We start from the raw sequence: 27,157 nt of genomic DNA, 5'->3' as shown, positions 1-27,157 counted from the left end.
ATGCCAAACTGCAGAAAGTCAGCATTTAGAGGTGGTTAAGTCTGGACATAACTAGATGGAATATTAAATAGTTGGTCACAAAATCCCATCCACTTTGTCTTTGTTAGTTTAAGTGTGTGAATGCTTGAATGCAGAGAGAATGCAGTTTGGTTGCTGTTAGAAACCGCCTGCATGTCCTTGTTCCTCATAGCAGAGCGGTTCAAGAAAACAGGTTTGAGGGAGTTAGTAAACTGTCTGCTTGTGTTAAAAAGTGATTTCCACTGTCACATACCAAGATCATAGTGTAAAATCTGTTGAAGGTGAAGGAAGTGGAGAAAGCTTCCTGGGTTCTTTCATGAAAGAGACACAGATTTGGTTAAAAAAAAAAAACGCAAAAAAAGTGAACTCAGGAAGTCAAAAATTTTATTACAGCATTTTCAGCTAAAATCTTCAGTGGTGCATAAAGATTTCCAGCAAAGATTTCTGCATTAATCAGAAGCAGTTCTCGTTCCATTGTGTAACTTCTGAATCTGCCATCAGTGAGGGTTCCATACAGCGTCTTCTTCAGCTGCTGATGTGCACGTCCTTCTGGATCTTCTCTGTGGCCTCGGCTATGAGCTTGCAGGCTTGCTTGTGTTTGGGCCAGTGCTTCACCTGACACTCCCTGTAAAATGCAACAGCATCAACTGAACTTTGTATTTTATTTATTACTATTAATATACTTTATACAGCAAGAACACATGAAATATATTATATCACTACTTTCAGCAGCTTGAGTCAACTGTTATCAGTCATAACCCAAATCTCTTGACTGGCAGGTGAGAGCTGGAAAGTGGATGAACTGGTAAATCTTAGGTTTTGCCTTCAGGCTGTGCTTCCCCTTCATCTTGACAGTCCAGCACAGTGTCTGCTTTGAATCTTACCTGTGACAGTACCATTCTCCCTGGCATCGAGAGCATCTCTTTGTAGCCTCTTTTCCACAAAATCCACACTTTGGTTTGTCAGGGAGTAAGCTCTCCATCACATCCAAGTTGTATGTCTGAGCCAGTCTAGTTAAAATAAAAAAAGATTATTCACAGCGCCAGAGCAGGACTGCGCTGATTCTCTGTAAATTCACTGCTAAGTTGGACTTGTGCTGCCAGGATTACCTCTGCGCTTGTTGCTTCAAGTCACTTTCTGATAGGTTGAATGTTCCTTTGACTTGATACTTAGCTATTGCCTTCCACTTCCCAGAGTTCTCTCGGGCAATGTGGTTCCACATTTCTGGGATCTATAAATGAAGCGCCGAGGACAAATGCGAGTTCCTTAGTCTCCAGGTTGAGTGATCGGTTGCCAGCGTTACTTTCATGAGGGGGGAAAGTGCTTTGAAAATCCCAGCATTTTCAGGGCCTTGAACTCCCAAAACTAATACAGATTACATAACATTTATCTTTACTGAACGTCAGCCTTAAACCAATTCATACCATGTCAAAGAAGTCTTCAGTGTGGCTGCATTTTGTTCATATAAATGGGCAAAACTGTCGAGAGTAAACTTTGCAAAACACAGCTGCTAGTCACAGCTCAACAACCAACTTTTGTGTTTTAACGCTAAAGATTAAAATGTTAACCAATCAGAATTGTCATATTTCAACAGCTTTGGTCTAATAATACTTTGAAAATGACAGACACATCCAGCGACAGCTTCTAACGAGTCTGCCAGTAGCAGCAGCTGCACCCAGATCAGTCTTGATGTGAAGCCCTCTCTTTCATCAAAATGCAAAAGTTAAATCCCAGTGGGAATTGTCAAATTAGGTTAAAATGATTTAATATGTTGCAAAGACTAGCTTTTTATGTTTATTTCTAATTCATTTAGGCCAACAAGGCTTGCAGGTGGAGAGCACTGTGGCTCATTAAGTTAATCTAGAGAGAAAGTTCAGTTATCTAACAAGTATGATAATGAGTTTATGCTATTTTCCTATGACCAATGTATTGGTTAAAGACAATCTGCAATTTTGCTCGATCAAGGCTGTTTAAACTGACCACAGCCCTAGTAAATGCATAGGGACACACTCATATGATAGAGGTATGGACACATATGTGAGTGTGACTGTACCTGTTCCAAAATTAGCTCTTTTTTTGGAGGAGCTGGGTCTGTAACGGCAAGATGAGCCAGGAAGCGCTGCAGCTCTATCAGGTTTGGAAACTGATCAATCAGCACATCTGTCAAGAAACCCCGGAGCTGAACATGAAGGATAACAAATAAAACAGCAGCTAAAATAACAATTTCAAAAAAGTCATAATAACATGAGTCTGTATGACAAAAACAGTGTTATTACAAGAGGATGCACAAGGCTCTCTGGTTATATAATTAATGTAACAGGAAGAGGATGACAAAGCTTATAATAGGAGGAAACATCTTAGTCAAAACAACTTGGAAACTGAATTTGTGCCCAAGCAAGAGAGGAGATCAGATATGTTGTTGGAGGACAATGATCTGGCACTCACACACTTCCTTAACATCAGTTTACAGCGAATATTCAGTAAGAAGAGGAGTTGTTTGATCAGATTCAAAATGAGTTTAGACATTGTTGAAATAAAATACCGCAAAAAGCAAGGCAAGCAGCAAGACAAGGCTCAGAACACAAGGTTATAATGCAGTCATTTAAAGTTGCAAAAAGTCAGTCCAAATGTCACTCACCTTGAGAAGCTGGTTCTTGTTGAAACTGTTGAAGTCGTATTTCCTTTGGCAGTCCTCCTTTAATAACAGATTGTAAAGGGAAAGCCAGACCTGGCCATCCAATTTTGTCATCTTTAAATGATCTTCAGCAGGAATCTTCTGCCATTTGCCATTTATGTACTTTTGTACTTCACCTGCAGTAGGAGACAGCAAGCAGACAAGTGAGTGAAAGGTTAGTTACCAGGCCAAAAAACGTATTTTACCTTTTGGGTGGCTGAAGGCAACAGCGTTTATAGCATCGTTTGGACAAAAACTTGGAAATGGTGAGCCTGGCTCTATTCAAAGGTAATAAAATCCAAAAAATACAATATGTCTGGTTTGTTTTATCAAACTGGCTGGCTGTTTGCCCTTTGTTTGATCTATGAAGCACGCTAAGCTAATTTTCGTGTTTCTCTGCCTTCAACAGATAGGAGAATTTAAGGGTGTATTTGAAATGCTTGCAGTGTGAGTTACCGTCTCTGCAGCGACTCCAAGGGCAGCAGTCAATCAGCTGAACCAGCACACAAGGCACATTATGCGTGCACAGCATACGACTGATAACACTGATACTGAAAGGAAAAAGAAGACACACTCATTTTGTCAGTCGCATTGTGTTTCTCAGCATCAGCATCTCTGTAGCAATGCTGAGTGTGAATGCACAGTTTTAGCTTGGAAATATTACATCGTTTTGTCAGAATAGAATTGTAAGTAAATTCTCAGACACCACTGCCATACCTGTCAGTGTGATCTGTGATGTAGCGCAGCACAGATACAGCTTTCAGGGAGATTTCAAACTCCAGCGCAGCGCTCTGCATCTGCAACTCCTTCACAAAGCGAAACACACGGCGTGACCGATCATTTAAAGGAAGAGTGAGTCTAAACAATGTCAAACAAAACATACATCTCAGACTTTTACCTCAATAGTGCTTATCACTTTGTGTTGGTCATGAGTCAAAGCACATTCCTTGGTTGCTTCACTGGCCAGCAAGGTGAGTTTGCGGTGGCAGTAGTCCACCAAGTCAAGAACAGAATCATCAGCAGCCTCACATGAATCCTGCACAAGACACACAACTGTTTCAAACACGAAGTGTAATAAACAACAATGTTTAGAAAGAATAAAGAGTTTCCACCGCCTTTCTGTATCAAATAAAATCTTTAAGATGTTTAAAATACACTGCTAATAATATAGAAATCGAGACATTTGATTTACCTGATGAAACATTATTGTCTCAAGTAGGTTTATGATTGTGGCTTCATGGTGGATCTAAGAAGGAGACATTAGAGAACAAATGAATGATGATGACATGATGATCATCTTTTATGTCTCATTTCACACTCACCACCATGTAAAGATGAAATGTGTTCTTCGGATTGAAGTCTTGCAGCTGACATAAGATTGGAAACACTTTTTGCTTCCATACCTCGACAACAATCATCTCATGGACCAGGACAGGTATCTGGAAACAAGGAGGAAATCTCTCACCTTAAGAGACTTGCTGTACAATTGCAGGGCTTGTTTAAATGCCACTGACATTTGAACATCACATATGTGTAGTGATGGCTGTTACCTTTCCGTACGACACCAGGAGCTCCTTGACGAATTCATCTTGCATGGCAGAAGCGTTCAGAATTGCCTGCATGTTGAGTTTCTCAATATACTCATGCTGTCTGAACCACCTGTTAACACATAGAGAAGAATCACAACACAACACACACAGTACATTTTATGAATACCTACATTATGAACCATTCAGACTTCTGAGTTGGTCTGTGACAGGTTTACCTTATTTCCCCACTGTAAACACACAGAACTAATATTTAGTTTTCATGCACCACATTCCTGAAATGAACTCCTAGGAAACGAGAAGTTTGCCCCGACTCATTTCTTTTACAACAAGGATCAGCCTTTATTGTAATAAAATACAAACTGTTTATTCAAATCTTGCTCATATCTTACCCACTAATATTTTAAGTCATATATCAAGCACTTTGAAGTACCTTACTGATGAAAGATGATACACAAATAACTTGCCTTGCCTTCAGAAAAATATTTTGTAAATAATATTTCCAATATATATTTGGGCAGACTTCCAATTTCTGCCTCTCTGCTCCAGCATAAAAAAATCTGAAATAAATGAGTGCTGCGTTAAAGTGTCAAGTCTCAGCTTTAATGAGAGGAGATTTACATAAAAAATGTCATAAAAGATGTAGATTTTTGAGCACACTGCACCAAATTTTCACACGAGTTAAAAGTAACTGCACATTTGGCTGCTAAATGTTTTTGTGCAGCTGTGTATCTTTCAGTGTAAGCCCAGAAACAAAAGGACTCAGACATGGTTAAAGTTGACTGACAGTTGAAAGTTGCCATTTAGATTTGGAAAATGGTTTTCTGTCAATATGAGGAATAATAAGGAGACAATGGACACAAAAAGGTTTTAAAAAATGAGGCTCAAAACAAAACTGAACTCAAAAGGAGATAATGTGCTAAATATACCCAACAAATTCGACAGTTGGGTGCATCCTATATATAGCTGCACAGAGAAAAGATTTAAAATGCAAACAAGCTAGTAGATAGAGGACGATAAGCCTCATAGATGAGTGTGTATTTGCATGGAGATAAAAAGAAAATTATGTTCACCACAGCATACAAACCACTGAGAAGCGTCAAAACTGCAAGTTCAGGTTGCATGCATAAACCAAAGCAGCTGTAGAACAACCTTATGTGAACTGACAAAAAATAAATAAAATGAACCTCTCTCAAATTGATGGAAAGAGGAAGTAGAGAAAAAAGGAACAGCCCAAGAGCCAAAACATCACATTTTCAAACATAGGGGTTCTTCTGTTATGGCTTAGGGATCTATGGCTGTCACTTCCCTGGCATTTATTAATGACTTCAACACTGAGCAACACAGCAACATTTTCTACATTCAGACCAAAGAGCTTCTTATGGTGAAGAGGTGCAATATCCTTGACAAGCCGAGAGTCACCTTTTGTCCATCTGTCTGAGTTTTATTCCATTTGCTGCAGACCAGAGTAAAATAAAAATAGATTCCACCACAAGCAACAGCTGAAGTTTGCTGCAGTGAAGGCCTGGGAGAGCATAACCCAGCAAGAAGCAAACATCTGCTGTCTCTGGGTTGAATTCTTCACTCTTTTATTGCTAAGGGCTTTAGACAGTCTTTTCAATTACTTTTGACCCTGTAAATTTTGTCTGCGTGTTAAAGACTAACTGCGTGTTAAAAGAGTGATGTTGTGCCTCACAGAAAAAGACCTATTTTTTTACTTGATAGCAGTAGTTAAAGATTTCTACAGATATTTTCCCTCCTCCTTATCAGTATAATTATGCACATCAAGATCTACAAGCAATGTACATCACAGCAGACACATCAGACAGATTTCAGAAAAAGTTTCAGTTGTGGAAACATTCAAATTTACTTGAAATGACAAAATATGCAAATGTTAACAGCATATTAATTATTATTGTGGCGAATGAACAACTCAGCTTCACTTTCTGATTTGTTGTCGAAAGGACAATGAGACTGCAGTGGACAAGGAAGACAGACATGTTTTTGTGTTTTTTCATGTATAAAATTTACAGCAATGCTTTACCTGAACTCCCCTATTTAGCATTTAGAAGCACTAATTATACATTTAATAAATTCTGAAAAGCTACTCTTCTGCTAAGGAAATGAATTTAAGTGAAAACATTTGATGTCGCAGAACAAAAATGTATTAAAGCGACTTTTTATACTCTCTTGAATATAGTTTATTCTCCTCGGTTTCAACATTTATCTTACGTTATCGACTTTAGCCATGCTAAGCTAACCTACGTCCTCTCTTGCTAACGTTAGCTGGCTCATCTCACCTCTCAGAGCCGATTTCCTTGAGAGAGAAAGTTTCCAGACTTTGAACGAACCCCTCCGCTTCCACCGGCAGAACGACCGACGTCTCCATGCCAGTGCGAGAGATTACTCTGTAAGATACCCGGTAATAAGTAAGTAAATTTTACCACAACTTTAGTAGACTTAGTTGTGATGCTAACTAAGGATATCCATACCCGTTGTCATGGTTACTGTAAACCAAGCGCAGGCGCACAGAGCAGTTTGTGTTCGCCGCCATAGAGGGGCAGCAGATCCGCAAATAACACCTACAACCTAAACCTACAACCAAATCTGTGTATCAAACATTGATATATATTGGACAGTGAGTGTTATAAACCTGCCTAAAAGTCCACAGTGATAGTGAAAATATGTATGATCACTCATGTATCTCAATTAAAGCAAAAGTAATACATTAAAATATGAAAAGTAGGAAAGTATTATCAAATACTTCAAAAAAATTGGCTGTACACTAAATAATATATTATTAGATCCCTATTATTGCCCAATGAGTGTGTACCTTGACATGTACTGTTGCTGTATGTCAAAACTGAGCAAATTTAAGTTTTGTTTATTACATTGCTCCACTAATATATTAATTTGTCAGTTCCTGCATTTTTATTTTTTAGCATTGTTGATTTTGTTTTTTAACTGATACAGGCATGTACTCTTGTTTTTGCAACTTCATTTTGCTGAGTGGATTTATTTTATGTGCCTAGGAACCATTGAAAACAAGGGTTCTCATTCAATCTTTTCCAAGAAATGTTAAATAAAATTACATAACAATGGAAAAGCCAATCGCATTTTGTAAATCAAATTTTAGATATCTAAAGTAACTACTCAGTACATTTTCCTCTGAATAGTCAACATGTAATGTGAATCCATGTGTAACTTAAAAGCATATTAAATCTAAAGATTGTTGGCAAGTGTAAACACAAAGCTATTCAAAGTATGACGTCAGACCTTGTTCATCTGCTTGCTCCGGTGCTTCACTCTGACACTTACTGCTAAATTATATTGAAAGGAAAACTTTTAGATGTTTGGTGACACTCTTTGTTCTAATACAACTCATTTGATTCCATGAAATTCAGCCTGCTGGTTTTGGGAACTTCAGCATCAGTGTGATTTGTCAGAAATTTCAAAGATATTTTGTGTGTTTTTAAGACCTACCATCTATTGGGTTTATTAAATACGCTGCTAACATTTTCTGATAATTAAATTCCATATAAAATCTAAAGTCTCAGGGCTGACAAAACTTGCCAAAGGGGCTGTACCACTGCAGAGAATAATGTGTTTTCTGTCCTTTATGTCAGGATATCTGTTATATAATGAGAGTTAGATGATCTAGGGTTAATAAGTCACAGGAATAAAAACAGTGAAACTGAGCATGGAACCAGTAATACAGCAGACATTTTTAGCTTTAGTTTAATTTAATAATGTATATAACAAGGTAAGCAGGGCTGATAGACAGCCAGACTAATTTTTGCATCATAAACACTATTTTCCTGTGTACAGTATTCACCTTCATCATTGGACTTGAAGACCTGTTGATTCCAGTTCTTTATGAAAAGATTCAAGATTGCTTTAAAAAAGAACTAAGCAAACAAAATTACAAAACCCTATGCTCCTCTCACTAAAGGCATCTTTGGTTGAGGCATCTCTGTGTCTTTCAGTCCAATGGCTTCGTGTCACTTCCAGCACACGATGATGTTGGGATCATTTTCCAAACGTTCATCCAGCTCCTGGTAGCTAATCCCTGTTAAATGAGGACATTGTCAGAAGCCTTGTTTTCCCATCATCGGCTACACCAGGATCAAACAGAGCTTTAAAACCTGCCTGTTTTGCAGCAGATCTCATCATAACTATGACAACCGGTGTAGAGTCGAGGCGGCCTGCTTCTCTCGTCTCGGATCACCTTCACAGGATACTTCTGCAGCCGTCGAATGAGAGCCTTCATCAGTCCAAACTGGATAAGCCTCCTGAGAAGAAACACATAACACACGCACGTAAGATGACATTTTCTGACCAGAATTTATTATGTCTTTTCAGGAATTGATAAGTCCAGCAACACTCACCTCTCATCAACCCTTTGAAGTTGCAGCGAGTAGCGGGAGCAAAGGTCTCGGACTGTGGTTCCTGGACTCAGACCACAGTACAGCTGGAACACATCTCTGAGGCTGGCACGCTTCTGACCTGACAGTGACAGGAAGAAACAGTGCAGTGAACATCATAAAATAAAGGAGAGGTAACACTGAAGTTCATGAATCCTGACCCGTACTTACCCTGCTTAGTAACGTAGTTGAGACACTCCTCCTGAATGGACTTGTCATCTATGAGGCTCTGGACTTTGGGAGTGGTGCAGTACACATTAGAGTACTAGGAAAGGTAAAAAGGCACAAAACAACCAACAAAAACAAGTCAGCTCTTAGATAGTTACCACAAAGCACCGGTGACTAATGAGGAAAATATCAGAGATTTTTAGAATAATCAAAAGAAGAAAGAAAAGGGTATTCAATTTTAATACTCTGAGAATAAAGTTGGAAATTTACCAGAAAAATGAGTCATAACCTTTCAATAAAAGCTGCCCTTTGGGGTAATGTCCAAACAATCACATCTTTCTCTCAGAGTATTACAGTAAACCTGCCAGTGGGCTTAAAAGTCATTTTATGTTTGAAAAAAATAACTAAAATTACATAATTTCAAAGAAAACTGTAAAAACTGAATCATTTTTCTTTTGTTTTAAATCAGCCTTTGAACTACTCAGGCCTGCTGTGCAGCTCAGTCAGAAGAATTAAACAAATGTAAGCTTAAAATTATGGTATTTATTAAAAATCATTTCATTCTACATGTCTCATTTTTATCAAAAATGCAAAATAATGAAGTATTTGCTTGAAAAGCATTCAGTAAAACAAACAAAAAATTAATCCTGCATTCCTCAGTGTAACTGAAAAGTCATGAGTGAGTCAGCTGAGATCAACGATCACATAACAAAAGTTCAAGAATTATTCTGCTGAACTGCAGGCTGTTTTTACAGACCAGAGAGGAGACAAGTATGGACACAAATTAACAGTGGAAGTAGTAATATATCAACACAATGTACAGACATCAGTTTATTTCCAGTATCTGTAACTCCAGTTGGCATTTGGAAAAAAGATGTACATGCTGATTTTAGATTTTTTTTAAATAAATATGAAAATAAATACAACTTTTCCTTGTTTCTTTGTTTTCATCACATATTTTTGCATCATTTACGGAATTATGACTTTGTTATACTGCACAACATACATTTTGTGGTTGTCGTTCTCTCTACTTTTCACCATGGTTTGTACTGATTAGTTTCACGCGCATACTGCAGTGAAAAAAAGTACAAAAATATGACTGGAGCAAAACAATGCAGCGGAACTGCTTGTGGTTCAGAGGGTTAATGTATTATTTTCTGAAAAAGCGGCCCTAATGCTCATTCACAAATTATTCCGCCACACTTCAGATGCACAGTTGAAGGGGAAAAGGTCAAGTGTGTTGTATGGCGAGTGTTTAATACCTGGAATATTGACACCAGAGTCACTACTCCATAATACCTGCAGGAGAAAAAGGAGTATAAAAGTGTAGCTTTTTTGTTGCACATCATTGATGAGAAATAGGATAGAGGCTTACTCCCACTATAAGTACAACACCAAAGTGCTGCCCTTATCTGAGCTTAACTTTGTGTAGTGCTTTGCTCATTGAAATATACTTACAGGAGATTCTGCACCGCGATGCGAACGAGATTCAGCTCTACATCCGCTTCAGCAGAGATTTTCTGAATGTGTCTAAAGCCATCGATGTAGGGCAGGATCTGTAGTAAACAACACACAGCAGAAGGTTTAGGATTGGACTAAGCTCCATGACCTTAATTGCTGGATTAAGAAGAACCACTACAGAGTTGTAAATAAGTTAATCTACTAGAAGAATAACACATTTTTGCACCGAACAACACCTTCTTCAACACTAATCCCTCCCACAGTCAATAAAAAGTGTTTAATCGCTGATCTTTCTTCTCATGCTCTGTAGTTTTGTCACACCTTATCTCAGTGTCACTTGTTATCAACAGGCACTTGCTCTTGATAGAGAAGGCCTACCTGTTGAGTGGTGAGGTCCCACTGAGATTTGATAAAATGGTCTTTGCACTGGGTGAAGACAGGCACATCGTATTCCTGGACTATCGGGGGATCCTTTCGCAGCTGGATGAGCTTTAGGTGGATGGTGTTAGACTCATCTAAAAGACATACAAATAGACAACTTTAAAAAAAAAAAAAAAGTTGAATAACTACTGTTGCTGCCAATCACTATGTTTTTTTCTTCAGAGCCAGAAGCCTGTACATTCAATGTGAAAGTTTATTTGGAACACCTGTAGTACCTAATGTAGTGTCATTTAATACAACAGCTCTGCTATACACTCTACTTTAACATCTACATTTTCAGTTTTGTTGATGTAGTCAAAAAGGTGATATTTCTACTTTTATTACTGGGGTAATGTCTGGTGCTTGTTAATACCCACTGCAGATCTTTTAACAGCGGAAGAATGAAATATACACTGTCGTTCTAACAGTTTAGGGTCACTTAGAAATGTCCTTATAGTTGAAAGAAAAGCATTTTTTTCAATGAAGATACCATTAGATTAATCAGAAATACAATCTAGACATTGTTAGTGTGATAAATGACTATTCTAGCTGGAAACAGCTGATTTTTAATGAAACATCTCCATAGGAGTACAGAGGAACATTTCCAGCAACCATCACTCCTGTGTTCTGATGCTACATTGTGTTAGCTAATGGTGCTGAAAGGCTCACTGATGATTAGAAAACCCTTGTGTAGTTATGCTAGCACATGGGTGACCCCAAACTTCTGAACAGTAGTGCACATGAAATATTACATATTAAAACAATAATAATTTTGTTGAAGCTGAGAAATAAAACACTTTGTCAGTCTGTGCATTTAAATAAATTTCAAACTCAGCAACATATCCACACTTTTTGTTGAATCCCACGCATCTTTGTCACAAAAAACAATTACATATTATGACTCAGATTGGTGCCAGTGGAACTGGAGTGTTAGACAAAGTAAGTGGAATAATAAAGGAGGAGGATTACCTCCACATTCTTTTGGTAAACCACAAAACATAAGTCAAAGGGTTGTAGACTGCCCACATGACAAAGTCCTGACTTGAAACCCCAATAAGAACTTGTGAACTGTGTTGAAGACACAGGTCTGTGTCAGAAAGCCGATAAATTTAGTTTCACTGAACCAACTATGCCAAAAGCAGCAGTCAAAGATTCAACCAGAAGCTTGTGGATGGCATCAAGTGATGTTTAACCAAATATTAGCATTACTGTATGTATATTATTGACCTGGCAGTTTAGTCATATTTTCAAAAAAGCTATAATAAATATATTTAAGAACCAAAATGCATGATTGTCTTTTCTTTACAAAGATGCATGTGTTTCCATCATTCCATCGTAGAAAATCTTCAGTTACAGGAGACGTTTTCAAAACTATTCCAAGACTTTCACAGTCAACAACTCAGGGCTGTTTATGTAACACATGAAGACATACTTTGCATTCCACTGCATCTTCATTATATATGTAAAAAGTACTGATGGTTCTGGAAAATACATCGCAAAACACAGAATAATACCTATGGGTAATGTGCAGGCTCCTGTGGCGTTCAGTTCTTCTAACAAGGTCGACATGATCGGTAAAAGTTTCTGCTTGCTCTCCTCATTAGATATAAAGCCACTCTCCAGCTGCAACACAACAAAGCAGAGAAATACAAAGGAGGTTATCTCTAAGATGTCTCACTGAAACAACATGATAAAAAAAATCCCACACAGATACGACAATGAATCGCTCATTACCTCCAGAGTTGTGAGGTATCCAGACAGCTTCTTGACAATCGGCTCGAGGGCACACGTATTGGTCTGGGCGTCGCAAACTAGGCCGAGGTTAAAGAGGAGGGCATTTCGGCTATACTTTTTATGTTCGATGCACACAGGACAGCCGATTAGCTTCTTTCCCATAGCAGTGCTGTAAGTATAATGAAAAAGAGATGACATTAAAACTCAATATAGGCAAGAAAGCAGCATACCATTACCAAGAAAACATGAATAAATTACAGATTTTAAGACAAAAAAAATAGAATGCATTAAAGATTGACCAATTGCAAGTCTGACTGATAATTGGATCTGATATTCAGCATTTTTCAGACTGACTATAATATAAATTCATGAAAAAAATGTGCTCATATAGCTCTAATACACTCTTCCACCCAAAGCAGAATCTGATCAGTCAAACATAAAGTGTAGTAGCCAAACAGCACTAAAGGGTAACATTTCAAAAGCTCTCTTTAAATTAAACATATATGAACAAAGTCATTTCAGCAACACTGTGTTCATGGTTGTGATCTTCTAATCTTATGTGGCTAGACTCTCTGGCTGCACCATCATCACACCGCTACACAGGAGCACAAACTCCGGTGTGATTGCATTTTGTTACATCAGTCATGGGAAGATCTACATCTGTTGAGTCAGACTAGTGTTTTGCGAGATTTTCACTTCTAATGCGACTCTATGTCAGTTTGACTACTCTGAATCTGCATCGGCCCTGAAAAAAACATATTAGTCAACCCCTACAATGGATTATGGCAAGGAGACAGATAAATGGATTTAGAATACATACACTGTTATTAATTTGTTTTGTAGTTCTGGCTTGGTGATAATATAAACTTGAACTGTGTCAAAGAGCTCCCGTGAAATGTATTCCTCTGGGACCTGTCAGGAGAGGACACAGGAAACACAAAATATATCCAAAAATCCAGTTTAACATTAATAAGAACATTGATTCAAACTGTAAATGCTTTATACAGAAAGAAGCTAACAATAAGGACAGTTATGAAGGTAATTATAATGGCAGTAGCTGTAATAACTACCCAGAGTGAAACTGTTAAATATGAGCTCCACTTTACCAAATGTAATATCTGCACACTTACCTGATATGTTATCTTTGGGCCCAGAGTAGGATGAAACTCACTAAAAAATATACACTCTATTCGAGTGGGCATGCCCATCATACTTTTCTTGGCCAAGACACCCTCATTCAGAGGTATAAAAACACGGTTTCAGTCTGTTGAGTGTCTTCCCTGTTTACCTTCAGCTGAATAACAGCTCACGCTAGCTTCCAGCTTTACCGTTGAAACACCGGCTAGTGACTAATTTTAAAATACATTGAGGTAGTTCTAACGTTAAACAACGGCCTAACAAATAAGCTGTTTATTAATTTAACCAACGTCTGTCCGTCCCATATGTCAAATTCTCCAACAATTCACCACATCCATGCACGTAGGAACAACAATACTGCTGCCTTCAGGGACTCTGCGTTACTTACGGACGCAAATAACGAACGAAAGAGAAATTCGTTGCTGGTGTATCAAAAAAACATTTAAACATTAAAATAATGATACAAATTTTGTTGTGTTTTGTATGAAATTATCACTTAGCCGTTTTGTGACTGAGCAAGACCCTGGAAGGCAGCTTCAACTACTTCAGAATGGGTACGTTAGCTAACAGTTTCACTTAGCATCAACCTATCACATGTTTTCATCAACTTAAACTACATCAATATTTTTTAGCTAAATATGTTATCTTGCCCACTGCTACTTGCAGCTTACATGATAGCTCATTTTGTAGCATACCCTGCTGTAGAGCGTATATTTTCCGCAGTACGTGAATGTAACACTATTCATTAGAGTCACGGCTGCGCAGTCTTTGACGCATGTAGAGACGTTTCCGTTAAAAGGAAGCTTTGGTGAGGTTTTCTGCGCCATGTGTAGGAAGCAAAACACGCAGGGTCAGCCATCGTGCTGTCCGATTCCTGAAAATGCTGTTTAAATGTCATGTAGGGCGATAAAAGAGACACATACAACGCAGTTATTGGACCACTGACCGTAACTATCGTGATGCAGCGACTTGAGCTGGAGTCTAGACAAACTGTGCTATGAAGCTAAATGAATAACGATGCAGAAACAGTGTTTGTGTTAAACATGTGGAGAAGGTCACTAAGTGCAAGTTACAGGTGTTTTGGCTGCAGGAGTGTTGGACCAAAGGTAACTGATTTACTAGATTTTTGTCTCAGGGAAGTATTGTCACATGCTACATGTTTTGTAGACAGTAAAAGAGCAGAGTGTTGACAGACAGTATCACAATATGTGATGTTTCTGTAGAACTGTCAGAATGAATCTGTTACTACGGAGTTATTTGACTGGAGCAGCTAAAATACTAATAATACTAACTGGTACACAAGTAAGCATAAATGAGGCTCTGTTAGTTTATTGATTCATTTGTCTATTGATGGGATTTTACATTGAGTTAGTATTTAAAGGAAGATGTCTATGGGAAACATGTCTAATTGTAGATTTTTAAAAACATATTGTGATTTGTGATGTTATTTGTAAAACTGTAGCTTAATATGTATTGTGGAATAGATTTTTAAAAAACGTGATAAATCCTTACAAGACCCCATCAAAACAGTAACCGCTCAATATACTATTACAAGAAACATAAACTACTTAAATCATGTATTTAGTGTCAAAATTATCAAAAATGAAATAACTCCAAGAAAAAAACTATAAATTTAAAAACTCTCTGACAATGTAGTACGTGATTGTAACATTATTGGCTTAGGAGCAGCATCTAAGTTTTGCACATTCTGCAATCAAGTTAACAATACCCATTGTGCTGCATACTGTATATCCTTGATTCCATTGCTCAGATTGCAAATTTGGTTAGAAACTACAGAACTACTAAGTCCTACTGTGGAAATACAGAATTAAATGTGTACGGAAAACCATTCTAAAATATCCAGCAGCAGGCTGAATCCCATACCCGACCAGTAAATCTAAAATGTGAACGAATTATAATAGGCACAAGAGAAAGGAGGGATACGTGTTTATTAATGTGTGATGGTGAGGTAGTGACAAAACAAAAAAACAGTTGCTCAGAGGATCAAAAATAACTACATGATTTGTTAGAAATAAATCAGTCAGCTATTCATTGTCCTCCATATAATCTTGATTGGTCAAATGTTTCTCTGTGTACCAATACATACACCTGCAGAGTGAAACCTATTTTTGTCGTTTGTTTGTATGAATGTTCTCTTATGAATTTATTACTTGTTTAATTTTTGTATGTCCAAACTGGCACATTTCAAAGTCTCAGACTGGATATTTAGTTTGATTCAGAGTCAAAAGCTCTCAGGCATTAATTTTCCATTCGTTTTGATAAGAAACAAACAAAAGGATGCAGAAAAAAATTAAGAAGCTATGTTCCCCCATTTTTTGGTAGGTTTCAAAAATCTTAAAATTATCATCTTTGTTTTAAGTGTAAGAACAGTACATAAGCTCAGATTAGTAGGAACCCATCTGGACAGTATTAGACCATTTAGATATCTAATAATAATGTGACATAACCTAATGTAATCCTTCACTGTGCTGGAATTGATGAATGTTTGTAACTTGCGGGTGAGATGTGTCTCCAGCGTACGTTAATCAGACGTGTTTGAAACAAATGTCAATTCAGAAATTAAACCACAGTGCTAAAAACCTCAGCTGGAATGTATGTATTGTTTTAGATTTGAGTCTATTTAGAAACTCCTTTATATGTGGTGCTTTCAGGGAGTTTGGAGTTCCCACGCTGTGCGAACATGCAGCTCTCCAGTTTTACCTGCAGGCAGGATCACTGCACTTGAGGCGCTGGACTTCTGGAGGAGGCGCTTTGAGGAGCGAGGTGTGATTGAGCCTGACCAGTCCAGCCAGCACATTGTTGCTCATCTGCTGGGAGCTAAAACTGTGAGTTCAAATCTGCTGTGTCGCTTTATGTAATCTCTCAGCAAATGCACATTTCACAGATGTGAGAAATATTTATGTGGCATTTCTTTATGCAGATAGAAAATCTGGAGCGGGAGAGGTTAACAGAGTTTCTCAGCCAAGAAACAGCAGAGCAGGTGTGGAAGCTCTGCACTCGCCGTCTCTCCAGGCAAGTTCCTACATAAAACTTTGTGCCTTCAAATGGTTTTTTACTGAGAATACTCACAAGCCCATGTCTTTGGTGTAGAATGCCGGTGCAATATGTGATTGAGGAGTGGGACTTCAGAGACCTGACACTGAAGATGAGGCCTCCTGTGTTCATACCAAGACCTGAAACTGAGGTTGGAGAGGACAAACAGAGACTGTGCATGTGCACAAGGTACAATAAAAACCCTATGAATAATCACACATAACCAGTAGTGTTTTTTTGTCTTTTTGTTGGTGCAGGAGTTGGTTGAACTTGTGCTCACTGATCTGCTGATGAAACTTGGGACTGGAGTGGGTGCAGACACTCCGCATACTTGCTTGGAAGTGGGATGTGGGTCTGGTGCCATTTCCCTTAGTCTGCTGAAGAGTCTGCCTCAGGTGAAAAAGCATTTATTCTAGGAAATAGAGGCTATATTTAACTAGCAGCATGGTATTAGGAATGGCATTGTCCGTCAGTCCACTTTTGCCTGAAATATCAAAGCAACCACTGATGACCATGAAATTTTCTAAATACAATTATGGTACCAATTGAGTTACCCCTTACTTTTTCCCTTGCACCAGCAAGTGTTTACTTAATCAGTGAAATTACTCAACATCTAAGAGACGGAAAATGGACACAAACATTCTCTGTTTGTACATTACATGTGTTATTGAGTTTAGTGTTCAGAACATTAGTGGTTTTGGGTGAAATCTCCTAACAGCTGTTGCCATTGACATTTGTAGAGACCCTGACATTTCCTCTAGCAAAAAAAGTAAAACTAATAGCATGTAATGATCAAATGGTAACATGTTGTACTAATCATACTGGCTAGTCAGAAGCATGGTAGTATTGCTATTATGATGCTGACATTAAGAGACTCTTGACTGGCAATCTAAAAACAAACCAAAATCTACATCAGATCCAGGGAATCATATTTTTTTTCAGTCCACACATACAACTTCCTTGTTAACACTTGGTGCCAAAAACAACCGTAGGTTTAGCTCGGTGTGTTGACGTGTAGTAGTCAAGTTGACATTATTCATTTATATAGTTTAGTTTGAGAAGCTAGAATAATATATACGAAACCAAATCACATACTTGACCAATTTAAAAAAGAAAGGTTTAGTCCCTACAAAATTGCATGTGGAAAACCCAATGAAACCAAAGATTTATTGAGAGCGAGCGCTTGGTGATAGAAGTAGCAGCTAATGAAGCCTCAGGCAGAGATTAGGAGACTGCAGAAGTCTTCTAAACTCACTTCTTTCTAACTAAACACTCAATTTTCAAGTTGTACTCTGTCGTCTCCCCAGCTGATTTCACATCTATCAATTTTTATACAAGTTTTTTTCACATTACACAATGCAGATGTGCTCCCCAAGACTCTGGTGTGCAGAGTTCAGCTTTCTCATTTAGCTTGGCTTTTGCGGATGCATAAATAAGCGCAGAAGTGATTAGTCATTTAACTGATCAGTAAATACAGAGGGATTATATTTATTATTAACTGGCAGAGTTTCAAAAAAAGTGAATAATGGGTTTTTGTATAAATTGAACACATCATTTTATTTCAGCCAGTAATTTTGTACTTTTTGGTATCTTGTGATGTCCATGTGTGTATTTTGACATTCTAAAAAATAAACAATTTTTTTCTTACAAAAACCAATACTTCTGGAGGCTAATAATAACACATACTGATGACAGAAATCATGAGGTATATCTATTCATCAGACACACGTGGTCCAGTGAAAGGGCTTTCTAGTAAAATACACTGTTGTCCACACATCATAAAACGTTGTACATATTCTCCACTCACTCTGACAAAAACATTCTCTGTACTATCTGGTCGTAATTTTATTAAGCTGTCGCGTTTTATTTGTGCGTCTCTTATATTCACAGATGGTGCAGTAGTAAAAATGTGTGAATTTATTCATGTTGTTAAACTGACAAATAGAAATTCTGCCTGAGGTAGTTGTATCTGATCGGTAAAGTGCAGTTTTTCATTGCTGTGTTTGTTTCTCGTTTACTAGCTGAAAGCTGTAGCTTTGGATCAAAGCCAGGATGCAGTAGATTTAACAACAGAAAATGCGTTAAGGTAAATGCACCAGAGTGCATGAAGACCAAGTTATAAACATCCTTGACTGTTAATTGTATATACTCCAGTTAAAGACTTAAAAATAATGCTATTTAAATCAGGGTTTACTGTAATGCATAATAGCTTTTCTTCTACAGGTTGAAGCTTCAGGACCGATTGCAGGTTCATCATTTAGATATAATGAAAGGTAAGTGAAAACTCTGCAAATACTGTATTTTTAAATAACATATCTAAGCCCGCTGCTAATAAAAAGCTTTTTTTGGGTGTGTTTTGTCAGATGCAGAGACTGTGCTGAGCCTCTGCAGTCCTGTTTTAGTTTTGGTCAGTAACCCTCCATACCTGTTTTCAGAGGATATGGCGTCACTGGAACCTGAAATTTTGAGGTGACTAGAATACATTCAGCCCTCCTTAATTTATAAGTACTTATAACATATTGTAATAATGCAGTTTATTTATGGATTTGTCAGCAACAATACTTACGTATCTATAGCTGGTACTGATCGCACCATTTAACAGAGTTGTTATCATGTGGTAGATAATAATAATGCGTCTGCCCCAATTTTACAGCATGCTGAAAATAATTGAATTGGCTTATTCAAATCATTCACGAGTGGCTTCAAATCAGTAGACGATAATAAATTGTAAATCCATTTCCAAGAACTCAGTAACTGTTACTATTCCAATTATGTGCTTCACAGGAAGTTACATAAAAGGTGTTGTACTTACTCAGAAACACATTGAAAACAGGATTGTAGGTGTTTGAGCTGACTGGTTAGACTGTACACCAGACTGAAATAGAACATTAACATATTGACCATAAAACTGCACATTGGCCCTCCATAAACATCTGAGAATGTGAAGGAAAACAAAAACAAAATGTACTGTTTCAGCTTCTAAAATTCGATAATAAATACACTGGAAACAATCAAACAAAATTAACTTAAAATGTAATACATGTGATTTATTTTAAGTATTTTGACCATGAATTCTATTATTAACAGAGCTAAGATAGCAGTTGCTGCTACTCTGCTAAGCTAGGCTAGCTACTGCTAGCTAGTTTAGCCAAATTAAACTCTCCATGACCAGATTTAAGAATTTATTTTATTCATTTATTCACAACAATCTTATTTACTAATATGGTGAGTTGTCAGTTTTCAATTTTAATTTCATTTCAATTACCAGAAACAGAAAGTAGAACAAAGTAATTAGCTTCTCACAAGCTAACTTTAGCTTGAAACTGGACTCTGTCTTTGGCTGTGTGTAGTTAACTGGTTGCTCACCAGTTCAGAGTTTAGTTTGAACTATAATATAATTAAATAGGGAATTACTGCATTTGGTTTTGTTGGTTGACGATGTGTAGCAAAGTGTGTCAAAACTTTTATTAATTGTTTAACAATTGTAAATGCTAAATGGGGATTTTAAATGAATAAATTCTTGCCAAAAAATTAAACAGTTTGTACTAATTTTGATATTTGTTTTAAGGTAATCAAAAAATGTTGTGAAACCTTTAAAAATGTACTATTATTTTTCATGAGTGTATTAGGTGCCGTTTGAAAATGTATTTTTTGGAAATACGTGACATTGTACAGATGCATTTTAGCCTTACTTTGGTTTCATCTGCTGTTTCCAGATTTGAAGACCACGCTGCTTTAGATGGTGGTGAGGACGGCCTAAGAGTGATCAAACAGATCTTGGTTCTGGCTCCACAGATCCTGTCAGATCAAGGGTGAGGAACCCTGTTGCTTAACACACGCACATACAAACCCACCTGGGTTTAATTCCTAACGGCAGTGGCGGCGGCTTGTCACAAGAACAGCCTGTTCTGAAAAACACATGTATCGTGTTGCTCTTTAATGAGTTACGCTTTTTAAAAGACTTCCAGTGAATACAGTTCCAGATACATGCCGCCGCTCTCATCTCAAGGTTACTGCTGATAATCCTGTTCTGCTGATAATTCAATTTTAATCCATTTTGTATCGTTTTTTTCTTCTGGTTAACAGTCGTGTTTACATGGAGGTGGACCCCAGACACCCTCCGCTCATTCGACGGTGGGTGGAGGTGAATGTGGGAGACCTGCAATATGTGGAGACACGACACGACATCACCGGCAGGTCCGTGGAGAAAACCTCTTCCTAAATTATTCTGTCATCATTTAACATGCTGTGACTATATGTTGAAGTTGTATTCCGTTTGGCCATCATTATGACTGAATTAAAGTATAAAATGCTGCACAGATAAAATTGCCATCTTTGCACCTTTTGTTAGTTTCTCTTAGACAGATTCAGCATGTGTGACTCTGATTTCTTTTGTTTGTTTCTTAGGCCGCGATTCTGCATCCTTCAGAAAGCGAAGGCAAAAAGGGACCACAAGCTGGATCTGGACTGAGAAACCGAGATCCTATTACGCTGGCTTTAGCTCAGGTCGCCACAGCCTCAGCTTCCCCTGCCCCCACTGAGCCACCAAGCACCGACTCAAGCTGATTTGATCACTCAAAATTCACAATTTGCACAAGCTCAAACAACATGCATGTCACTGTGGCACTCTTAATCTGGCAGCAGGCGTGATTGCGATCCCGCATCACAATAAAAATGTGTGCGAGATGACACAAAAGCAGGCTCAAAGCTGAAGGTAATTACCGCAGCTTTTCTTAGAACCCTCCCTCTCAGAATCTCACCCTCTTCCCAGGAAGCATTCAGTAGTTCTGTGAATCCGCTGATGAACGGTCCTCCCCTTCGCTTGTCCACTCGCTGACTCAGATGCAGGCGGTGTGCATTGTTGAGCAAAAGTACACGCAATGTGGCTTTTACTTCCTCACACAATCATCGTCGCTCGCACACTGTAAGCTCAAAGGCCACAAAGTCTTTGTGTTTCAAAGGTGATTTAAAGCACAAAAAATATTTCGTAACAAGTGTCACAAGAGCAGTCATCATGTGGTGGCTGATGGTGACAGCGTTTCTCTTGAGCCCTGTGAAAAATGCTGACATTTTAGGCAAAACTCATGTTTAAGAAAAGGCTATAAAGAATAGCAACTTAGATTCCAGTTGAGTTTTTTTTTTAATAGAAACATGTACACAACATGTAAAAGGTACAAAAAATGCTTTACTGAGAAAAATGAAATGGCGTAAAAGATGTCTCAGTGGAATCAGTGTACTTCTTAGGAACAGTATGTACATCCAGAACTGATGAGAGCAAAACAGATATGGACAATCTCCTCATCCATCATAAAATAAGAGTAGATTACAGTACTGCGTTTGTCTCGCGAGTCGTCTTTTGTCGGGTGCTTCGCCGCACAGTCCTTGACAAATTAAGTCTGAAACCAGACACGTCAGCATGAACTGAATTTGTACATATTTTGTCAGCAACAACATGACCCTGTGTCCAGCATTTCTGTGACTGGCCTCCGACTGCTGGGGCAGTTATGTTCTTTACAGGCACAAAGGGCCTGTTGACACTTTATTTCTTCCTCTATGTAAGCTGACATTCAGCCATAATAATGGACTCATACTTTGAAGGGATAGTCCTGCAGGTAACGCAGCAGAGGCCTCGGGAGTGGTAGCTGGTCAGGGCAGTCAGTGTGTCTGTTGATGACGAGGCGCGTGAGGTGCTGCAGAGACGGGAGGTTCTGGGGCTTGTAGACGGCCCGCTTCAGTTTTAGTACCACGGACGTCTCCTGACCAGTCTGCTGGGAGGGTTTGGAAGGAGCCTCCTGTTCAACCTTCCCCTCCTCTGCCTTCCTCTCCGGTCCCATGTAGTGCTGCACCAGACTGGGCACGTTGGGGAAGGACGACAGGCTGGGACGGGCTGGGGAGCTGGAGTCGAGCAGAAACTGGGCGCCGCTGTACTGGATCCGTATGCTTGTGGGACCTCGTGCCGTCCTGACCGAGAGGGTCAGCATGTACAGAGGGTGGCTGCTGTCTCGTACCAGAAAGGCTCCTTCAGATGCCTCTTGAAGTGCAGCGTGGGCCTGAGCTGCCGTTACAGCTCCCCAGTACCATCCTGCACACAGATTCCTGAATGTTAGTCACTGTGAAGAGTACGTGCTGTCCTGCCTGTGGCTTAATGTTTAGCACCAAACAAATAGGTAGTTTAACTAAATCTCTTCCAGCAGAAGATAAAACGCACCAAGCAGTTTTTTAAGAATCATATTTGTTTAGGTCACTGGGCGAAAATGTGAACCACTTTTCTCACTGTACCTGAGTTTTCTAGATAGCAGAAGTTGCTGGCAATCGCCCGGAGATCCTTTGTTGGGTCCCATAGTGGAGGGGAGCTTTGTAGGCAGGGGGTAGGAGGTACTGTTCCTGCCCGCATGCCCCGCGGGGCTTCAGTGGACGGAGCAGCGGGCAGAAGAGCTCTGGGGCTGGAAAAAAGATGGAAAACATGGGTTAATGGGCGTTCACAAACACAACACAAGAAATGATTACAGCAGGCTTCAGGCTTCCAGATTCTATCCAGGAATCATGAGTTATTTGTGGCCCTCTGTGTGACAATATTTGTCCTTTTCATGATTTATAATCCTGTTTGTGTTTAATTCTGATTTATGTGTGCTGTTTTATGCTGTTTGGCTGGAACTCATTGTTACTGCTGCCTGAAAAACTGAACCAGGGCTTTTCCTGGTTCAATAAAAATGCTTATCATTGCCTCTATGTTAGAATGAACTAGTTGCTTTTACTAATTCTTTTGTTTAAATGAAAATTTTAGTTTAGTTATTCTAAGAGGCCTGCATTTTAAGGTTAGATGACCCACGTTTAGAATAATAACCCGACAACTTTTACACGCAATTTAACACTAGTTCAAAACCCTCACAGACAGATTTGTGATATTTGAACAAAAAATAAAAAATAAAGAGAAAAGAGAGACAAAGAAAAGTCAACTCACCCGGGTACACAAAGAATCATGCTATTTCTTTAATCCTCTGAGCTTAAAATCCGGTCAAGGTTCCTCCTCAGAAAATAACGAAAACATACAGAGACGGAGCTTTGTCTAAAGAAAAAACACTTTTACTAAAAAACTGAGCCGTTGCATCGGTTTCATATGAATAGCGCGATTATACTGGGCGCCGTGAAGACACGAAGAGCTCCGTGTCGCCGAGCTGTCGGTTCCGCTGCTGTACTTTCTAACAGAACGGAGGAAAATATCTTTTAAAAGCAGCTTTAAACCGTGAGAGGTCTGCACTGCGGCCGCTCGGAGTGCGTCGTCGCCGGACTGAGACCAAAATGTGTGAAGGACAGAGTGTAAAGGCTTGGCTTTAAAAATTTACCGTTTCCTAGAAGTCTATTCTGAGAACTCTTCACAGCACCGGCGGCTCTGACGTCACATCGACCGCACCAACTCCCATTCCGCACCGGCCGCCGCGCGCCGCCGCCGCTCGCTGCGCGTCCCGGCGGCTCACAGCTCCGTTATTAGCGGCGTTTATGGAGGCTGGTCGGTTCGTTTCTTTCACGACCACTTCTCGGGATAACCGCACCGAGCCAGGACATTTTTGGTGTTTCGGTGGTGCGTGTCTCCCCCTCTCTCTCTCACCCCGCGGCTGCTGCCTTCGCTGAACCGGCGCTCGCTCCCAGGAACCGCGCGGCAGCTTCTGCCTATCCGCTTTCCAGGAATAATTGCAGGGCTTGACTCCGCCCCGCCGGGCGGCCCTGACAGAGCCTTCATTCTGGGAATTCACCGCCTCGACATTAAAGATAATAGGAATGCGCACAGGCTATTTCCAGTAATATAGATTTCCCTCGATCCTGGTGGAAAAACACGGCGAGAGGTTTTCTCAGAGTTTTGGAGTAATTAAGCTCGAGAAAACAGCTAGTTATGGCAACAGTAAACAACAAAAAACGTGAAGATGGAGAAAAATGTCATTTTGCTCCCACTTTCTAACCCTCTCTCTTGTCTTTTCCATTGGATCATGGCTGATTTGTTACACCACGTGTTTCTAATAGCTGAGTTCAGTGCTGGGAATGCTTTGTACTGGAAGTTGTATTTCTGCTTATTTTATCTCTCTGGGCATTTCTTTTTAGGGACTCTATCTAGGAGATCTCTGCTTCGGGCTGCTTCTTTCACCCTCCTGCAGATAAACAGTGACATCTTATTAAATGTGCCAGAATCAGGCAAAATAAGGCCGATTCAGGGTGATGCTGGAGATTGTTATAAAGCTGAGGCACATCCAGTTCAGGCCAAAAGGTTTCAAAATATTTCTTCCAACAACAGCCAGAGCCATCTCTCACACACATGTGGCAGATTGGAAACAAAGTAATATCTCAAATATGCTGCATCATAATCATAGCCATATTCACGAGAGCCTGCTGATCCCGAGCTGAATCTCTACTTTTTCCAAGAAATCCTGAAATGAGCTTTTTTTCTAAGAAGTCTTGTGGACTTTATCTGTCCCTGCTGGATGCGGTTGGACAAATATGTTTTTTGGCCTGTGAATAAAAAAGAACATCACAATTGTTACTGTGAAATTATACTTTATCGTTTATGCTGTATCCAGAGAACCTTAAAAGGTCTGATTTCTGTTGTAAAAGAAACCAACGGCACAAGCAGGCTGTTTACAGCAGTCACATGGAGCACATTAAGCAGGACTTGACAGACGCAGAAGAAATGGTGCTTAAAGAAATTACATTCCTCATAAAACACATTTTGAATGTGATGTTTGAATGCTTGCTATAATCCGACTTCGTTAAAATGCCTGGAATTTATACCATTCCTGGGAAGCATAATGTGATCAGACTTTCACCAGTCAGACATTAAAGACTATCCATCTGGATGAGCTAGTTTGGAGTCTGGGGAGAATTTTCGATGGAAGTTTACTAAGAATTTCAAGATAAAAAGGAGCACGCGCCTCCCAAGTTCTATGCTCCAGTTGAGCTCCATTTTTTTATTACTGCTGAGTATAATTTCATATTTTTGTGTGACAACCCGTGGAAAGTTCATTGCTGTAACAACACAGAGATAGAGAGACGTCCATTTGAAATGAAGGGAAATAAAGCCTCTGCAAACTTTGATGCAAACTGTGGTTGTTGTGCAGTTATTTTCTTGATTCATGGATTAATTTTTAGGTTTCTAGAATGTCAGCAAATACAGAAAAAAGCACACTGCATGGTCTCAGACTCCAAACTGGTATCATATAATGTCTTGTTTTGAACAATTAACAGTCTTAACCCACGCTTATTCATTTTACGGTCATAACAGAGAAAATAGAACTGCAGATGTACACATTTGAGAAGCTGGAGCAAGAATTATTGAGTTATTTTTCCTTTAAAAATTCTTTATTATAATTCATGACTGCTCATTTTTAGCTCTAGTTGAGACTTGGGATGAAAACTGCAGACTGCATTTTAATGTAATGTAATCCTTAAATATTTTTAAAGTCTAACATCCAGCCTGCTCCTGTCTTTGCATCATTAATGTGTTCAGCTGCACTGACACAGGCAGTCATGAGATTAACTGATTGTCGTCATACCAACACTCATTTTATGACGAGTGCAAATCATCAACTAAAATGCAACCATTTTATCTCATTAGTCTTCTAGTACTCTGAACAATCCAGCAAATTCTGGTGATTGTGCTTTTTTTCAGTCTTGGTAATAAGATTACAAAGTTGCTGTCATGCCATGTGAGACCAGATGGCTACACATGCTATGTCTAAAAGCAGAAATGCTGTTAGAAACTATGGGGGTCTTTGTAGACCTGCTCCCTACTCTGCCAGGCATTGGGACTATGCAATTGTAAATCAGGTAAAAGTCATTATTGTACTTCTAGTACCACCAGTACTAATTAACCACCATTTAATTAACCACCAGTTGTCTGTTTTGTGGGCAGATTTCTGCCATTCTTTGGCACATGTTTGCTGTGCGTCAGCTGCACTACAACATTTATCAAGCTGCAGCTTTGGAACAATGCTGCCTTTGAAATAAAATATTCTCAGAAAGATTTCATATTTTGTTTTCCAATATCTTCCCTAAGTTGTCTCTCCACCCTCCACTTCCATCTGTGACTCATTCATTTCCACTCTATATTACATTACTGCACAATTACGCTTGTCAGCAACCACTCCACAAATCAACGCCGACCACACATCTGCTTACCAGTATGTCAAATATAAAAACTTTTCCTGTGTGAACCGGCTGCATGCTGAAAACTTACTAAGAATTAGGGTGATGTCTGGGACACACTGAATAACTGTTGCTCTCCTCCCTCGTGGAAAAAAGAAAGGCATTTGAAGAAGATTCTGAGAAAAACTTTGAATGCTTGGAATTAGTGACATAAATTTGTCAGTGGTGCGTTTGGAGAGGAAACCTCGTTCATGTGGAGAGGTTTGTTCATAAAGAAGGGACCTTGAGCTGTGTAGGAACTGCTGTCGATATCAATTAGATCATCAGTTGATTTAATTGGCAAAATCTGGTCAGATGAGTGTGGTTGTGCATGAGGACAAAAATACAGC

General features: G+C 39.0%; 4 protein-coding genes across 6 annotated transcripts; 1 reads left to right on the top strand and 3 right to left on the bottom strand.

The window, feature by feature from the left end:
- Positions 1-385: 385 nt before the first annotated feature.
- zmynd10 (zinc finger, MYND-type containing 10) lies at positions 386-6,972 on the bottom strand. The gene is made up of 12 exons (XM_022207988.2): positions 6,540-6,972; positions 4,243-4,351; positions 4,015-4,131; positions 3,885-3,938; positions 3,591-3,728; positions 3,410-3,498; positions 3,149-3,243; positions 2,657-2,829; positions 2,072-2,197; positions 1,128-1,249; positions 903-1,028; positions 386-643 (listed from the first exon to the last, which is right to left on the bottom strand). The coding sequence occupies exons 1-12, from the start codon at positions 6,626-6,628 to the stop codon at positions 544-546; spliced, it is 1,338 nt and encodes a 445-aa protein (XP_022063680.1). The 5' UTR covers positions 6,629-6,972; the 3' UTR covers positions 386-543.
- Positions 6,973-7,959: 987 nt separating this feature from the next.
- nprl2 (NPR2 like, GATOR1 complex subunit) lies at positions 7,960-13,980 on the bottom strand. The gene is made up of 11 exons (XM_022207989.2): positions 13,577-13,980; positions 13,267-13,358; positions 12,447-12,615; positions 12,227-12,335; positions 10,671-10,807; positions 10,290-10,387; positions 10,094-10,130; positions 8,835-8,928; positions 8,628-8,745; positions 8,389-8,531; positions 7,960-8,308 (listed from the first exon to the last, which is right to left on the bottom strand). Exons 1-11 carry the CDS (start codon positions 13,655-13,657, stop codon positions 8,241-8,243), a joined length of 1,146 nt encoding a protein of 381 aa, XP_022063681.1. The 5' UTR covers positions 13,658-13,980; the 3' UTR covers positions 7,960-8,240.
- A 375-nt stretch (positions 13,981-14,355) lies between these two features.
- Positions 14,356-21,968, top strand: hemk1 (HemK methyltransferase family member 1). Of its 2 annotated transcripts, none has more exons than XM_051948315.1 (11): positions 14,356-14,689; positions 16,256-16,429; positions 16,525-16,616; positions 16,695-16,788; positions 16,895-17,032; positions 18,659-18,723; positions 18,861-18,910; positions 19,073-19,106; positions 20,354-20,449; positions 20,724-20,834; positions 21,045-21,968. In XM_051948315.1, the coding sequence occupies exons 1-11, from the start codon at positions 14,591-14,593 to the stop codon at positions 21,106-21,108; spliced, it is 1,017 nt and encodes a 338-aa protein (XP_051804275.1). In that variant the 5' UTR covers positions 14,356-14,590; the 3' UTR covers positions 21,109-21,968. The 2 variants fall into 2 exon arrangements, with proteins under 2 accessions (XP_051804275.1, XP_022063687.1); XM_022207995.2 differs by having other exon boundaries at positions 14,357-14,689; positions 19,001-19,106.
- On the bottom strand, positions 21,759-24,300 carry LOC110960658 (cytokine inducible SH2-containing protein). Of its 2 annotated transcripts, none has more exons than XM_051948316.1 (3): positions 23,981-24,300; positions 22,917-23,080; positions 21,759-22,719 (listed from the first exon to the last, which is right to left on the bottom strand). In XM_051948316.1, the coding sequence occupies exons 2-3, from the start codon at positions 23,029-23,031 to the stop codon at positions 22,223-22,225; spliced, it is 612 nt and encodes a 203-aa protein (XP_051804276.1). In that variant the 5' UTR covers positions 23,032-23,080; positions 23,981-24,300; the 3' UTR covers positions 21,759-22,222. The 2 variants fall into 2 exon arrangements, with proteins under 2 accessions (XP_051804276.1, XP_022063690.1); XM_022207998.2 differs by lacking the exon at positions 23,981-24,300 and adding an exon at positions 23,599-23,967.
- Between the last annotated feature and the right edge of the window lie 2,857 nt (positions 24,301-27,157).

This window comes from Acanthochromis polyacanthus, chromosome 5, assembly GCF_021347895.1.
Source record: "Acanthochromis polyacanthus isolate Apoly-LR-REF ecotype Palm Island chromosome 5, KAUST_Apoly_ChrSc, whole genome shotgun sequence".
NCBI classification, from domain to species: domain Eukaryota; kingdom Metazoa; phylum Chordata; class Actinopteri; family Pomacentridae; genus Acanthochromis; species Acanthochromis polyacanthus.
This window is presented reverse-complemented; position numbering and strand designations above follow the sequence as displayed.

Coding starts and splice junctions, on each gene's coding strand:
- LOC110960658 (XM_022207998.2), bottom strand. CDS start 23,618: ATGATTCTTTGTGTACCCGG. Junction 23,081..23,598: donor ATGATTCTTTGTGTACCCGG/GTGAGTTGACTT, acceptor TCTTTTTTCCAG/CCCCAGAGCTCTTCTGCCCG. Junction 22,720..22,916: donor CTGCTATCTAGAAAACTCAG/GTACAGTGAGAA, acceptor ATCTGTGTGCAG/GATGGTACTGGGGAGCTGTA.
- hemk1 (XM_022207995.2), top strand. CDS start 14,591: ATGAATAACGATGCAGAAACAGTGTTTGTGTTAAACATGTGGAGAAGG. Junction 19,107..20,353: donor CTGGAACCTGAAATTTTGAG/GTGACTAGAATA, acceptor TGCTGTTTCCAG/ATTTGAAGACCACGCTGCTT. Junction 20,835..21,044: donor CGACACGACATCACCGGCAG/GTCCGTGGAGAA, acceptor TTTGTTTCTTAG/GCCGCGATTCTGCATCCTTC.
- nprl2 (XM_022207989.2), bottom strand. CDS start 13,657: ATGATGGGCATGCCCACTCGAATAGAGTGTATATTTTTTAGTGAGTTT. Junction 12,616..13,266: donor CAAAACAAATTAATAACAGT/GTATGTATTCTA, acceptor TTATACTTACAG/CACTGCTATGGGAAAGAAGC. Junction 8,532..8,627: donor CTTCAAAGGGTTGATGAGAG/GTGAGTGTTGCT, acceptor GTTTCTTCTCAG/GAGGCTTATCCAGTTTGGAC.
- zmynd10 (XM_022207988.2), bottom strand. CDS start 6,628: ATGGAGACGTCGGTCGTTCTGCCGGTGGAAGCGGAGGGGTTCGTTCAA. Junction 3,244..3,409: donor ATCACAGATCACACTGACAG/GTATGGCAGTGG, acceptor TTTTCCTTTCAG/TATCAGTGTTATCAGTCGTA. Junction 1,029..1,127: donor TTGAAGCAACAAGCGCAGAG/GTAATCCTGGCA, acceptor TATTTTAACTAG/ACTGGCTCAGACATACAACT.